The sequence below is a fragment of the Triticum aestivum genome, chromosome 3B, assembly GCF_018294505.1.
Source record: "Triticum aestivum cultivar Chinese Spring chromosome 3B, IWGSC CS RefSeq v2.1, whole genome shotgun sequence".
Classification (NCBI taxonomy): Eukaryota; Viridiplantae; Streptophyta; class Magnoliopsida; order Poales; family Poaceae; genus Triticum; species Triticum aestivum.
In genome coordinates, this window is record NC_057801.1 from 637402352 (window position 1) to 637416021 (window position 13670).

The 13670-nt window shown below is 45.7% G+C and overlaps 1 protein-coding gene across 2 annotated transcripts; it reads right to left on the bottom strand.

The window, feature by feature from the left end:
* Window positions 1–7585: 7585 nt before the first annotated feature.
* Window positions 7586–13287, bottom strand: LOC123071401 (probable methyltransferase PMT11). 2 transcript variants are annotated; one of them, XM_044494942.1, is made up of 9 exons: window positions 12371–13285; window positions 11908–12057; window positions 11356–11626; window positions 11127–11237; window positions 10198–10357; window positions 9464–9721; window positions 9004–9126; window positions 8522–8599; window positions 7586–8144 (listed from the first exon to the last, which is right to left on the bottom strand). In XM_044494942.1, the coding sequence occupies exons 1-9, from the start codon at window positions 13136–13138 to the stop codon at window positions 7940–7942; spliced, it is 2124 nt and encodes a 707-aa protein (XP_044350877.1). In that variant the 5' UTR covers window positions 13139–13285; the 3' UTR covers window positions 7586–7939. The 2 variants fall into 2 exon arrangements, with proteins under 2 accessions (XP_044350877.1, XP_044350878.1); XM_044494943.1 differs by lacking the exons at window positions 7586–8144; window positions 8522–8599 and having other exon boundaries at window positions 9117–9308; window positions 12371–13287.
* Between the last annotated feature and the right edge of the window lie 383 nt (window positions 13288–13670).

Consider the following 13670-nt stretch of genomic DNA (forward strand, 5'->3'; position numbering starts at 1 on the left):
CAAAAACGGGTCATAAGGCTTGTTAAGGCTGCCATTGTCCTCGGCTTTTCTTGGACGAGGTGTCTGGCGGGCCATTCGTCCCGGATGCTATGCTTGAAGGCTGCTAGGGCTTCGGCATCCGGACAATCGACAATTTGATTCTTCTTAGTGAGGAATCTATTCCAAAGCTTGCGGGCGGACTCTCCGGGCTGTTGAATTATGTGACTTAAATTGTCCGCATCCGGAGGCCAGACGTAGGTCCCTTGAAAATTGGCCCTGAAAGCATCCTCGAGTTCCTCCCAACTTCCAATTGAATTTTTGGGGAGGCTTTTCAACCAGTGTCGAGCTGGTCCCTTCAACTTGAGGGGAAGGTATTTGATGGCGTGGAGGTCGTCCCCACGAGCCATGTGGATATGCAGGATAAAAATCCTCAATCCAGACCCCGGGGTCTGTCGTTCTGTCGTATGCCTCTATGTTCACAGGTTTAAAACCCTGTGGAAATTCATGGTCCAGCACCTCTTTGGTGAAGCACAGGGGGTGAGCAGCCCCTCTGTATCTGGACGTGTTATGGCATGCCGTCAGTTGTTGTTGTGTCCGGTGCTGATTTCGAGCTGGTATCCGATTGGTAGGATCGTTTTGGTGACCATAGTACTGCGCAGGGGTGTGTCCTTTAGATCCATAGATGGACCTAGCCGCATCGGCCTTTTTATCCAGCAGCTCACGTAAATCGTGTGTAGCGTCGGTAGCCGCTCTATTGTGGTTACGAAGTGGTTTGTCCGGCCTCCTGGCCGTATTGTTTTTCGGTGGAACGGCCTCATCGTCGAATTCTGGCAGCAGCTTGCGTTTTGGATAGCTCTTTGTGTGGCGATCGTCGTCGTACTTTTCTTCAGTGTCTAGCACTTTATTCCATCTGCGACTGAGCGTTTCCTGTGCGGCCTCAAGCCTTTGCTTCTGCTTCTTTACACTTCTCGCAGTGGCCATAAGGCTTTGATAACCCACAAGTATAGGGGATCGCAACAGTTTTCGAGGGTAGAGTATTCAACCCAAATTTATTGATTCGACAAAAGGAGAGCCAAAGAATATTCTCAAGTATTAGCAGCTGAGTTGTCAATTCAACCACACCTGGAAACTTAGTATCTGCAGCAAAGTGTTTAGTAGCAAAGTAATATGATAGTGGTGGTAACGGTAACAAAAGTAAAGACAGCAAAAGTAATGTTTTTGGTATTTTGTAGTGATTGTAACAGTAGCAACAAAAAAGTAAATAAGCGAGAACCAGCATATGGAAAACTCATAGGCACCGGATTAGCGATGGATAATTATGCCGGATGCGGTTCGTCATGTTACAGTCATAACATAGGGTGACACAGAACTAGCCCCAGTTCATCAATGTAATGTAGGCATGTATTCCGTATATAGTCATACATGCTTATGGAAAAGAACTTGCATGACATCTTTTGTCCTACCCTCCCGTGGCAGCGGGGTCCTATTGGAAACTAAGGGATATTAAGGCCTCCTTTTAATAGAGAACCGGAACAAAGCATTAGCACATAGTGAATACATGAACTCCTCAAACTATGGTCATCACCGGGAGTGGTCCCGATTATTGTCACTTCGGGGTTGCCGGATCATAACACATAGTAGGTGACAATAGACTTGCAAGATAGGATCAATAACACACATATATTCATGAAAACATAATAGGTTCAGATCTGAAATCATGGCACTCGGGCCCTAGTGACAAGCATTAAGCATAGCAAAGTCATAGCAACATCAATCTCAGAACATAATGGATACTAGGGATCAAACCCTAACAAAACTAACTCGATTACATGATAAATCTCATCCAACCCATCACCGTCCAGCAAGCCTACGATGGAATTACTCACGCACGGCGGTGAGTATCATGAAATTGGTGATGGAGGATGGTTGATGATGACGACGGCGACGAATCCCCCTCTCCGGAGCCCCGAACGGACTCCACATCAGCCCTCCCGAGAGAGATTAGGGCTTGGCGGTGGCTCCGTATCGTAAAATGCGATAATTTCTTCTCTCTGATTTGTTTTCTCCCTGAAAGCCAATAAATAGAGTTGGAGTTGGCATCGAAGGGCCACCAGGGGACCCAAGAGGTAGGGGCGCGTCCAGGGGGGCGCGCCCCCACCCTCGTGGACAGGGTGTGGGCCCCCTGGTCTTCATATTTGGTGAGGATTTTTTATTATTTTTTCTAAGGTGTTCCGTGGAGTTTCAGGTCATTCCGAGAACTTCTATTTTCTGCACATAAAACAAGACCATGGCAATTCTGCTGAAAACAACCTCAGTCCGGGTTAGTTCCATTCAAATCATACAAGTTAGAGTCCAAAACAAGGGCAAAAGTGTTTGGAAAAGTAGATACGACGGAGATGTATCAGCCTTCTGTGGAGGTTATCTCGTTCCAAACATGTTTCCGGGATGATGAGTGCATCATCATTCGGACTATGCTCTTGTCCCGGGGCGGTTTGATGAGCTCGTCCCTCGGGATCATTGTGATCGGGCGTCTGCTCCGAGCTGTGTTCGGCGTGACCTGGCTCATCCTGCTCCATTGCTGGGTCCATATGGTCGTTGTTGCCTTCGGAGTTGACTGGGGTGTCGATCTTTCTAGTGTTGTTATCGCTATTTTTACTGTGCTGGACTTGGAGCGGCGTCTGCGTCATTGTTTTGGCTTTTGTCTGGGGGTTTTATCCTCCAGTTTATCGCCGTCGTCCTCCTTAGGCGTATCCACCATGTATATATCGTATGACGAGGTGGCAGTCCAGCGCCCCGTTGGTTCTGAATCGTCTCCTGCGCCGACGTCCATACCGTCGGTATCATCGGAGTCGAAGTCAAGCATGTCTGATACATCGTCGACAGTGGCTATGAAGTGGGTGGTGGGTGGGCAACGGATTTCTTCGTCACCTTCTTCCCCCTTGAGCCGGACATAGTTCGGCCAAGAGTCTCTTGACAAAGATAGAGACTTTAATGAGTTCAGCATGTCGCCAAAGGGCGAGTACTGGAAGATATCCATAGCGTTGAACTCCATTACCGGAGCCCAACCAGGTTCGGCGGGCTTGGGAGCGCGCGGGCTGTAACCTATAGCCGGATACGAGTCCGGGGGTCCGGTATCACAGGCTTCCTTGGGGGTGAAGTCTGTGTTCGGCTCTACCGCCGATGGGTGTGCGGCCTCTGGGGCGGGGTCCATCCACCCGTCCTCGGGCGACGCAATCTGCCTCGGATTTAGGTCCGGGGCTCCTGCGGGGGTGATATCCCGAGCATTGTCTGACAGCAGGTCTAAGCCGTGCTCATCGTGACTGTCCGGTGCTCCTGGCATAGGCCCGGATCCGTTGAAGATCAAGTCTTCACGGATATCGGCCGTGTAGTTTAGGTTCCCGAACCTGACCTGATGGCCAGGGGCGTAGCCGTCGATCTGTTTCAGATGGCCAAGCGAATTGGCCTACAGTGTGAAGCCACCGAACACGAAGATCTGTCCGGGGAGAAAAGTCTCACCCTAGACCATGTTGTTGATGATTAAAGGAGCCATCATGCCTTGCAGCGACGACACAGTGGAACTCTCAATGAAAGCACCAATGTCGGTGTCAAAATCGGCGGATCTCGGGTAGGGGATCCTGATCTATGCGTCTAAGGCTGATGGTAATAGGAGGCAAGGGACACGATGTTTTACCCAGGTCCGGGCCCTCTCGATGGAGGTAAAACCCTACTTCCTGCTTGATTGATATTGATGATATGAGTGTTTCAAGAGTTGATCTACCTCGAGATCGTAGATGCTAAACCCTAGAAGCTAGCCTATGATGATTATGATTCTGTCTCTAAGGACTAAACCCTCCGGTTTATATAGATACCGGAGGGGGCTAGGGTTTACATGGAGTCGGTTACAAAGAAGGAAATATAATATCCGGATCGCCAAGCCTGTGTTCCACGCAAAGGAGAGTCCCATCCGGACACGGGACGAAGCCTTGAGTCTTGCATCTTCACGGTCCAACAGTCCGGCCAAAGTATATAGTCCGGCTGTCCGGATACCCCCTAATCCAGGACTCCCTCAAGGGGGTCTTCTTCCCCAATGAACCTTATCATTTGAGCTTGTGTTCTTCCCCATTGTTGACCTTCTTCGAGCTTGCTAACTCTCAATCCCTCCATGGATTCTTGCTAGCTTTTGAGGGAAAAGAGAGAGGAGATCTAGATCCACATTTCCACCAATCACTTTCTCCTCTATGTGAGGGGAACCCCTTGGATCTAGATCTTGGAGTTCTTGGTGTTCTCCTTCTTGTTCTTCCTCTCATCTTCCTCCCTGGCATTAGTTGCTTCGATGGGATTTGAGAGAGAAGGATTTGGGCACTCCGTGTGCCCTTGCCATTGCATTTGGTGCATCGATTTGAGTTCTCCACGTGATACATGGAAGTTACAAATTGAGAAGCTTATTACCCTTGGGTGCTTGGTACCCTTGAGCTTGTTACTCTTGTGTGCTTGGACACCCTAGAGCTTGTTCCTCTTGGGTGCCTTGGCGCCCTAGACGATTGGTGTTGTTCGGAGCTCAATCATTGTGGTGTAAAGCTCCGGGCAAGCGCCGGGGTCTCCAATTAGGTTGTGGAGATCGCCCCGAGCAATTTGACGGGTACCGGTGACCGCCCCAAGGGTTGCCAAAGTGTACGGGTTTGGTGACCGCCCCGAAGGGTTGCCATTTGTACAAGTTCGGTGACCGCCCTCAAGGGTCCCTTAGTGGAATCACGGCATCTTGCATTGTGCGAGGGCGTGAGGAGATTACGGTGGCCCTAGTGGCTTCTTGGGGAGCATTGTGCCTCCACACCGCTCCAAACGGAGATTAGCATCCACAAGGGTGTGAACTTCGGGATACATCGTCGTCTCCGCGTGCCTCGATTATCTCTTACCCGAGCCCTTTACTTATGCACTTTACTTTGTGATAGCCATATTGTTCTTTGTCATATATCTTGCTATCACATAGTTGCTTATCTTGCTTAGCATAAGTTGTTGGTGCACATAGGTGAGCCTAGTTATTTTAGGTTTTGTGCTTGACAAATTAACCGCTAGGTTTATTCCGCATTTGTTCAAGCCTAAACCGTAATTATTTTAAAGCGCCTATTCACCCCACCCCACCCCACCCCCCCACCCCCCCTCTAGGCGACATCCTCGATCTTTCACTTGGTATTATAGCCTTTTGCTCGCAGCAAATAAGCCACTCCAAATGTTTAAACAAATTTATTCTTCTGCAAAACATTGAATCGTATGAAACCTAAGCTCTTGCGACTCTTTCAAAACTGATGGTCTAAACCTCTAGATATACACATGGCCAACATGCTTACGTGACACTAACCTTCTAAACGGGTGCACCAAAGCAAGTTAAGTATTGTTGACCCGTTTAACTCCTAGGAGACAGATTACAGAAGGAAACCCCTTTTCTGATTGGCCACATGCAGCTCCATATTTTAATTATTTATCATTGCTTCGAAATTGTACAATAGTGCAAAAGAAAGAGGGAGAAACCAATGATTCTAAAGCTTGTTTTTTACATTTTGGGAAACTATGGATTGGACATGCTTATTTACATGTTTACATGTCTTTATTTTCTCTTCTTCGTATGCTTTCTTCTGGTTTTTTTCCAACTCCCATGTGTGTATAGAGAACTATCTTTTACTTTCATTCATATTTCCACTTGTTGGCAGACATGAAGATAATGGCAAGTATTGTCACTATGGTCGTTTCTGTCCGCCGCAGTTGCAACAAGATCGACCACAGGGCTATGATATTCCTATTGCTCTGCTGGTAACCACTACAAAGCAAATTTAAAGTTGTCGTTCTTTGGGTTGCACCAGAAGATCTCCACTTCGGCCGCACTTTTTGCTACGGACTTGGTTGCATCTTTGGGCTACACCAGAAGATCTCCACTTCGGCCACATTCATTTGTTTGCAACAAATGCATTTATGAAGTGTTTCAAGACGCACAAAGATCTGTACGTACAAGAATTATGTGGATGGGTCTGCTCCCCCATTTATATATCAGGGGTACTATTTATATACCAGGGGTACATACTGGGGGAGGGGGGCAAATGCCCCCCCCCCCCACCCACACACAAAATATATTTGTTCAATGGTTGTTTACGGTTGAGTATATGCATGTTATATTCACTATATATATAATTCAATCACAATATAGAATATATATGGTATATTAAGTGGAAAAATGCTAATGGTGCTTGCTATCTTGACCGTCCTCCATCAGTGTGGGATCCCCAACTAGCGCATATACGGGATACAACTAGCACTGTATATTGCATTGCATGTGCGTATTCCGGCTGAAAGCCACCCTAGAGCTAGCTAGAGAATCTCTCCCGGCCCTCCAACCAATTAATTTGCCGCGCAAATGCATTAGCATTTCCAGAAAACGCATGTACACGAGCTCATCGACTAGGAGAATATCTTGTGATAATGCTCCAAGTTTGGAAAGGTCAAACTGAGAAGTGTCAAAAAATTCTGATTTGTTTTTGAATGTCATAACACATATGTTTACAACCCCTAGAAATTTTGAATCTAAATTCGAAATACACATTAAGAATAAAAAAGATAAATCCAACATGAATAGTGTCAGTAATAGAGACAACATGAATATGTCCAAAACAACACTATTCATATCTGAATTTATTTATTTTTGTTTCTCAATGTGTATTTTGAATTTGGATCTGAAATTTTTAGGAGTGGTAGACATATGTCTTGTGAAGATTCATAAAAAAAAATATTAACACTTCCAAATTTGACCTTTTTTAAACTTAGAGCATGGGAGCACTTGAGTCATGGTATCACAATGATATACTCCCCTCATGGACTGTACTCACATGTGCGGGAGCTCATGAACTGTACTCAGGCCGGTGGTAACAATTCTTGTGTATGTGGAGAAGATAGTACTGTCCACAATCAGTACATAATTGAGCTTTGCCCGCATGCCGAGTCAATTTGTTTGGCATTAGGTGAGACGGATCTCATAGTTATTTACATTTTCTTTTTTTTTGTGAGAAAAAAAATAGATTTTCTTAGAGTGGTATAGTTTAGGGCTCCGCTCTTATTGCTCGGCCTGTTGGGCTTTGTGAGAGCCCATGGTCAGTGATGCCGATTGGACTCTAAACTAAAAATCAGAATACAATGTTCCAACCCCTACTTGCTCTAATTAAGTTTTAACAAAAATCCTAGTTTGTCTCAAAAAAAAATCCTAGTGCCCTAAAAAATTGTTACATTTCTCAAAAAAAAAAAGTGTTACAATCCTATTGCTCATTTCCAAAACAAACAAGCAAAAAAAAATCCTACAGACCGATCAAAACAGAATGCTCCTGTCCGTCTTATAGTTGTATACGTAATTTTTTGTTCGATTTTCCAGCTTGTCATTTTTCACCCCCACATATAGCATGCAAGTATGGAACTGTACCACATACAGCATGGAAGAACATATCAATGCTACATAAAAGTTGACATGGAAAAGCTGTCGACACAACTCCAATTCTACATGAGATCCAATGGACCAACGTTAACAGCAATAGAACATTTGTAAACCTCGGTCAGTAGAATAGAGACACCCTGCACGCAAAGGAGCAACCACTATTTTCATCACAGCCCAGTACAACAGATATCTCATCCATTCTCTTTCCTTGAAGAAAAAAAAGAACTCATCCAAAACCTTTGCCAAGTCTTCTTTCGATCACCGTATATATATGTTACAACAAAAACACGCCGAGCTAGATCGGACTTGTACAAACAAATGATGAATCGAATTAAGTTACAGCTTTGACCTCCACCTATAACCTATCTACGGAGCACAATGTCAATCTCCAGTCCACTGCAGTTCTTGTAGTCGGTTCCAACGGTGCCGGAGAACTAAAACCGCAGGCACCCGCCACAGCATTGCTTGCCGGAGAATGCTCTGCCTGATCGGCTAGCGCACCATCGGCTTGTCACACATCAAAACCTTCCTGCTAGCATACGCGCCTTCAGCAGTGTCACGTATGGTGGATCTCCATCCCATCGCGTCTGTTATTTCCTTGATCTCCACTATCGTTTCCTTTTTATCACGGATATACGCCCTACCACCAGGTCTGAGTATCCGATCCATCTCAAGCAAGATAATTGAGGCGTTACACCTGGTAATGAGAGAAAATATGGTGAACTGCAAATAAGGTATATCCGATGAATGACGCAAGGTCGGTTCTTCTGCATTACAACTACCACAGAGTAATAGATGACACAATAATCCAAGCAAGGTGTTGTCAACCGGGTGCTTAAACAGTGCAACTTAGTTACATAGCCGGGCATCCATGTAATAAACCATCTCCTTTAACGTAAGCACCTCAATTGTTTACATGTTTTGCTAAAGGCTAGAAGGCCTAAAGCAGCAGTTTGTTCTCAATTGTATTCTTGGGTTTCCTGGGTTATACAACCATGGAGATTTCTACATATCTTTTGTCAAGAAATCTGAACAAAGAACTAACATGAATTTATGTTCAAAAGAGCTGGTTACCTTTTCTGCTCCTTTGAGAATAGCCCGAATGCATGCAGCAGATCATAAGTCCTTGGATATGTGTCAAATGGTTCACACCTGTCCATATAAACATATAAATTGCAGAATGGGCAATATCAAGGTGGAAACTACATGATGCCCTTTGGGTGCCTTTTCTTCTTCTTCAAGAAAAAGGTGGAAACTATGCCATGAGCTCATTCACGTCAAGCATCTACCAGCTGCTTCTTAGAAAGAAGTTTGATGTCCGGAAAATATAGGAAGCAAAGCACTGATAATATTATAATAAAAAATGTTGGCTAATTCAATGCATGGCAACTCGTTCTGAGGAACTCATTCAAACACTTCAGGAAGACAAGATGCAATGAGAAGAAAATGTGGCTGATATGCTATGCTTAGAACTCCATGTTGAAGTGCAATATTTTTTTAGGAAGAGCAATTCCAACTTAATATTATGCCAGGCAACGAATATACCAAAAACTTACCAGTCATGGGCCACTCCAAGAAGTCCCCGGTCATAAATTACAGGCAGTGTGTTTGGCTCAGTAACAGGAACAACATTCATCACCCAGCAATCAAGCTTGCGACCGATCAATGCAGCAGCAAACCTACACGCAAAATTGGTAATAGAAATGAGATGTTCAGCAAAACAAACAATATTCCACATCAAGCACAAAAGTCTGATCTGCTAATTATTTTGTATTCAGGACAACCCATAGCCTGGTATTAGAGCAAAAGGTTGTGACAGCCGAGGTCATCGGTTCCAGCAGTATTTCCATGTATTCTCGGTCTGTATTCATCCAAACAAATGTGAGTCCTCCATCTAGTAGCTTTGCTAACAACCTTCTAATGGTCAGAGGTGATTGGAGGCTATTTCTATGTTTGAAACAACAAGAGAGAGAATGGAGGGACCAGGAAAGAAAGGGCTTTGAGCAAATAAATTACCCTCCAAATCCAGCCCTCATGTCCATTACATTCCGGAGTTTGAACTTTTTCCACTTGAAAACACGAATATAACCTTCGAGTATATCATCCCAAAATTTCGTCTCTGCTTTGAAAAGCTCATTCTTTGATGAGTAGGCGTCCATTTCAACACCTTGAAGTCTCCTTGGAGGCTCCATTAAGCGTGCAGGCCATGGAAAGGGAGTTGATCCGTCACTATTCACAGGTAGTCGACTGATACATGCTTTCAGACCAACATACCTGAAACCGAAGAGAACGTATAGCGCAAAAAAAGTTTGTGTCAAATAAGCTCAGTAACAGTATAATATAGTCCAAGAAAGGAGAAGCAGTCTATATGAATTTCAGCATCTGTTAAATGATCGCAGTGCAAACAACAAGATGAACAGGTTAAAGCACATTGTTGCCCCAACATTAATTATACGCCACATTCTTGCAGATTTTGCTGTCAACATGCTTTGTGTTTATCAGGTATTGTCATACTGATGGCAAATGCTTGACAGATCTTGCTAATGATGATGGAAATGAAAGATCGTTCGCATCTAAAGTGCTATTTTAAGGCCCGACAAGAATTAAAGATCTTAATGACAGAGAAAACAATGTGGCCAGTAATGAGAGTTATTAAGTTATTTCCACTGCCAAGACTTATCCAAGAAGTGACTAAAGTGTTAAACTGAGGCTTCAATAATAAAACCGGGTCAAGTGAGGTCGAAACATACCAGACATTATCTGGATTATCATCAGTATCACAAAGTGGAGGTTTGACCCCTGGATCACGGCTCATATAGCACGAGTTATTTACAGGCTTCCTCCACATAGCAACATATCCCTCTTTCTTCACAAGCTCCCAACAAAGTCGGGTTGTGAGGTCCTCCATCTCTACAAATAAATTTATCTGTGAGCAATCATTTTGGAAACAAAAAACAATGCAGCATTTCATTATCAGAGGCTTCTTGACCTGATATAAGTAATGTTATCAAAAACTATTATTACAACATCCCAAGGATTTGCAGTTTAAACTATGCACTTCCAATTTTCGTCATCCTTCACATGAAAGAATATCTCTGGCATACTGTAGATTTAATCAGGCCATCTGTGCATATTAGCAGTTTGGCGTAGATAGTTGTTACTAGAAAAATATTGTTCATGTGTAACCATAGGAATCCATCCTCTTTCTAGTTGTGCAATTTAACTTATGCGGGAAACCGGGAACAGCCAAATAGGTAGTAGAGCACAGAATTCAGGTCAAAGCATTTGTGTATGCCAAAGATACAGGCATACACAATATGATAACATTTTTCCTGTCAAGACTGTGTTAAGTTGTTCTGGCTGAGATCAGTTTGTATTTTGCAATAGGATAGCACGATCAAAAACAGATCCATTAGGTAATGCCTGTAGCTCAAGATCGAGTTTTCTGGCAGTGCATCAGACTCGTTTCCCTCTAGTCCTAATGAACTTCCTTTTCCATTACCAGTCAACGGGAATCCGGTTTGAAAACAAAAGAAGACTTTACTCTGACTAGATCCTAAAATCAACAAATGGACAACTATGGATGCATCTTGTGGAAAAATAACAACAGTGTAAATTGACACATAGTGTATATAGCCCTAAAGAAACAAAATTATCACATAGTACTAAGCAGCAATACCTTTCCACGCCTCTTGCTGGGCCTCTTCATGCTTATAAACAGGCTGTGCTGCCCAAGCAAAATACCCACCAGCTCTTAGCATTCTATTAACCTCCAGGAGCAGGATTCCATCTTAGAAAAGGTAAATTATGACAACAGGAATTAAGTGGTTTGTCAATCGAAGGAATAAAGTAGGTGCATTATCAAGAAAATAAATAAAGTAAAACTACACATCAAAATGAGTGCTCACCGTCACGTGTCCAATTTATTCTGCAGCGGGAACAATGGATAATCTCAAATGCTTGACTGGGATATAATAGTCTGTGTGTTGCAAATGCTGCCACCATTGCAGGAACACCACGCTCAAGAGCAAACTGTATCTGATTCTCATGAACATCTTTGGGGGCAATGGACAATGTCAACACGTCACGTGAAAGTAAGTATGCGCCAAAACTTGCTACACCACAGCCAACATCCAGAACAACTCTAGTGCGAGAGCCAAATGCAATATCTGGTACCATCTGGACAAACAGAGAAACATGTGCTTCGAATGAGATTCAGAAATGGTAGAGGTTTTTTAGCAGTGGAAGCTGATGCAGTCCATGAAACTTTAGCGGTTATTTGTCTTTTGCATGTTCCTGTTAAGCACGGATGCATCTAGAACCCATATGTGTTATGTTCTACTTTTACTTATACACTCTCTAGAAACTACTCGTTTGCTTTCATGTTTTAAGCAATTTGAAGTTACCTTTCACGTTTCCAAAAAGATTTGAGTAATTTATAATATATAATCAAGGGAAACCTGAGATATCTGATCCAGGTATTGACTTGCTCCATGTATGAACTGGGTTCCTCCCCCAGGAAATGTAAATTTATCTTTAGCCTTGGTAATCCAATTCTGCCCTCCTTTGTCGTCAACCAAGCGTGTATGAGGTACATTGCTAAACCACACCTGCAATTCACAGAAGTACATAAATTCCATTACATGGATGCTGCAGTTTCTGCGGGAAAAGCCAACCCAGTTGGTTCAATTCGATTCTGCAGCAATAATGGCATACATCAAATGTTGCTTAAATCATGTCTAGTTCATTCAAGCTAAAACTTTGAGTGCTGTGATTGGTGAAACAATAAACCCTGTGTGCAGAGAGGTGCTAGCAGAAACCCAAGAAGAAGATTACTACAGTACAAAGACATACTATTCCATTGCAGTAAAACCGAAAGGTTCTTTACCAGTTGAACCGGCAAGAATCAATACAGATACTCACCTCGTCTCTGCTCCGAGGCCAGGGGATGGGCGCCCTATACCCCTTGGGGGCTGGCACGAGGCAGCTCAGGGCCTTGTCCTTGGCCGGGCAGTGCCGCTCGAACCGCTCCCCACGCTCCGTGGAGGGCAGCCGCCTGATCTCCTCGTCGTTGTCGAGGCAGGGAATGTACTCCCTCATGCTCGCGGGGCAGGCAGGGAACTTCCCAATCCGGGCCCTGTTGCCGCCGCCGGCGCCCGCGTTGCCAAGCTCCTCCGGCGCGCCCTCGTCGGTGGCCAGATCGGTTTCGTTGACGACGGCGCCGATGTCAAAGTCGTCCCGCATAGCGCCGTCCTCGCCGACGATGCCGAGGCGGACGGGCGGGGGAGGGGGCGAGGGCGGGAGGGGAGGCGGCGGTGGTGGCGACGGAGTTGGCGTTGGAGGCGGCGGCGACGGAGTTGGCATTGGAGGCGGCGGAGATGCCACTGGAGGCGGCGGCGGGGCATTGGGGGTAGACGAAGCGGGCGGAGCAGCTGCGGGGGCGGGGATTAGGGATGGGTCGAAGGAGATGTTGGAGTTAGGCGAGATGGCGACGGAAGGGGAGCGAGACGATATGCGGGAGGAGGGGGACGCCGGGGAGAAGACGGACGAGAAGAAGAGGGGGCTCGCGGAGGCGTCGGACCAGCGGTAGCCGACGAGGAAGGAGGCGGCGCAGGCGAAGAAGAGCACGGTGGCGCGGACGAGGTGCGGGCCGCGGAGCAGATCGGAGGCGTGCGCGCCGAGGGCCTTCATGCTCGCCCCGCCGGCCGGCCGCCCTTGGGTGGGGAGCGATCGGCGTCGGCGCGGTGCCTTGCCGATGCGGAGGGGATGGGATCGTACAGCGGAGTGAACTGGACTCCGGCGTGTTGCTTCGAAGGGGAAATCCCACTTCCGTTATTATTGTTTCTCGGAGGAGTATGTACAGTGGTTGATAGAATATTTCTTTTTGAAAAATTCACTGTAGGTTACATAACTCGAGCCGGGTGACACTTTGGTACCACTACTTTAAAATATCCGAACTACGGTCCACGTACTTGCGCAAGGGGTTCACTTTGGCCCGTATGTACGATTTCATCTACGTATTTGCTGACTTGGCCGAGCCAGCGGCCGCCAGCTTGCTTTGACCGTCACCTAGTCGTGCCTAAGGTGAATACTAGTCTATTCGGGGTGTTTTTTTTTGTAAAAACGCCGGACAATGCGGGAGTGCGTCTGAGTTCCTTCGCTCCCTCGGCCTCGGCCTCGACGACCTCGCCGCCTACCCGCTCGCCCTCGGCTGCAACATCCG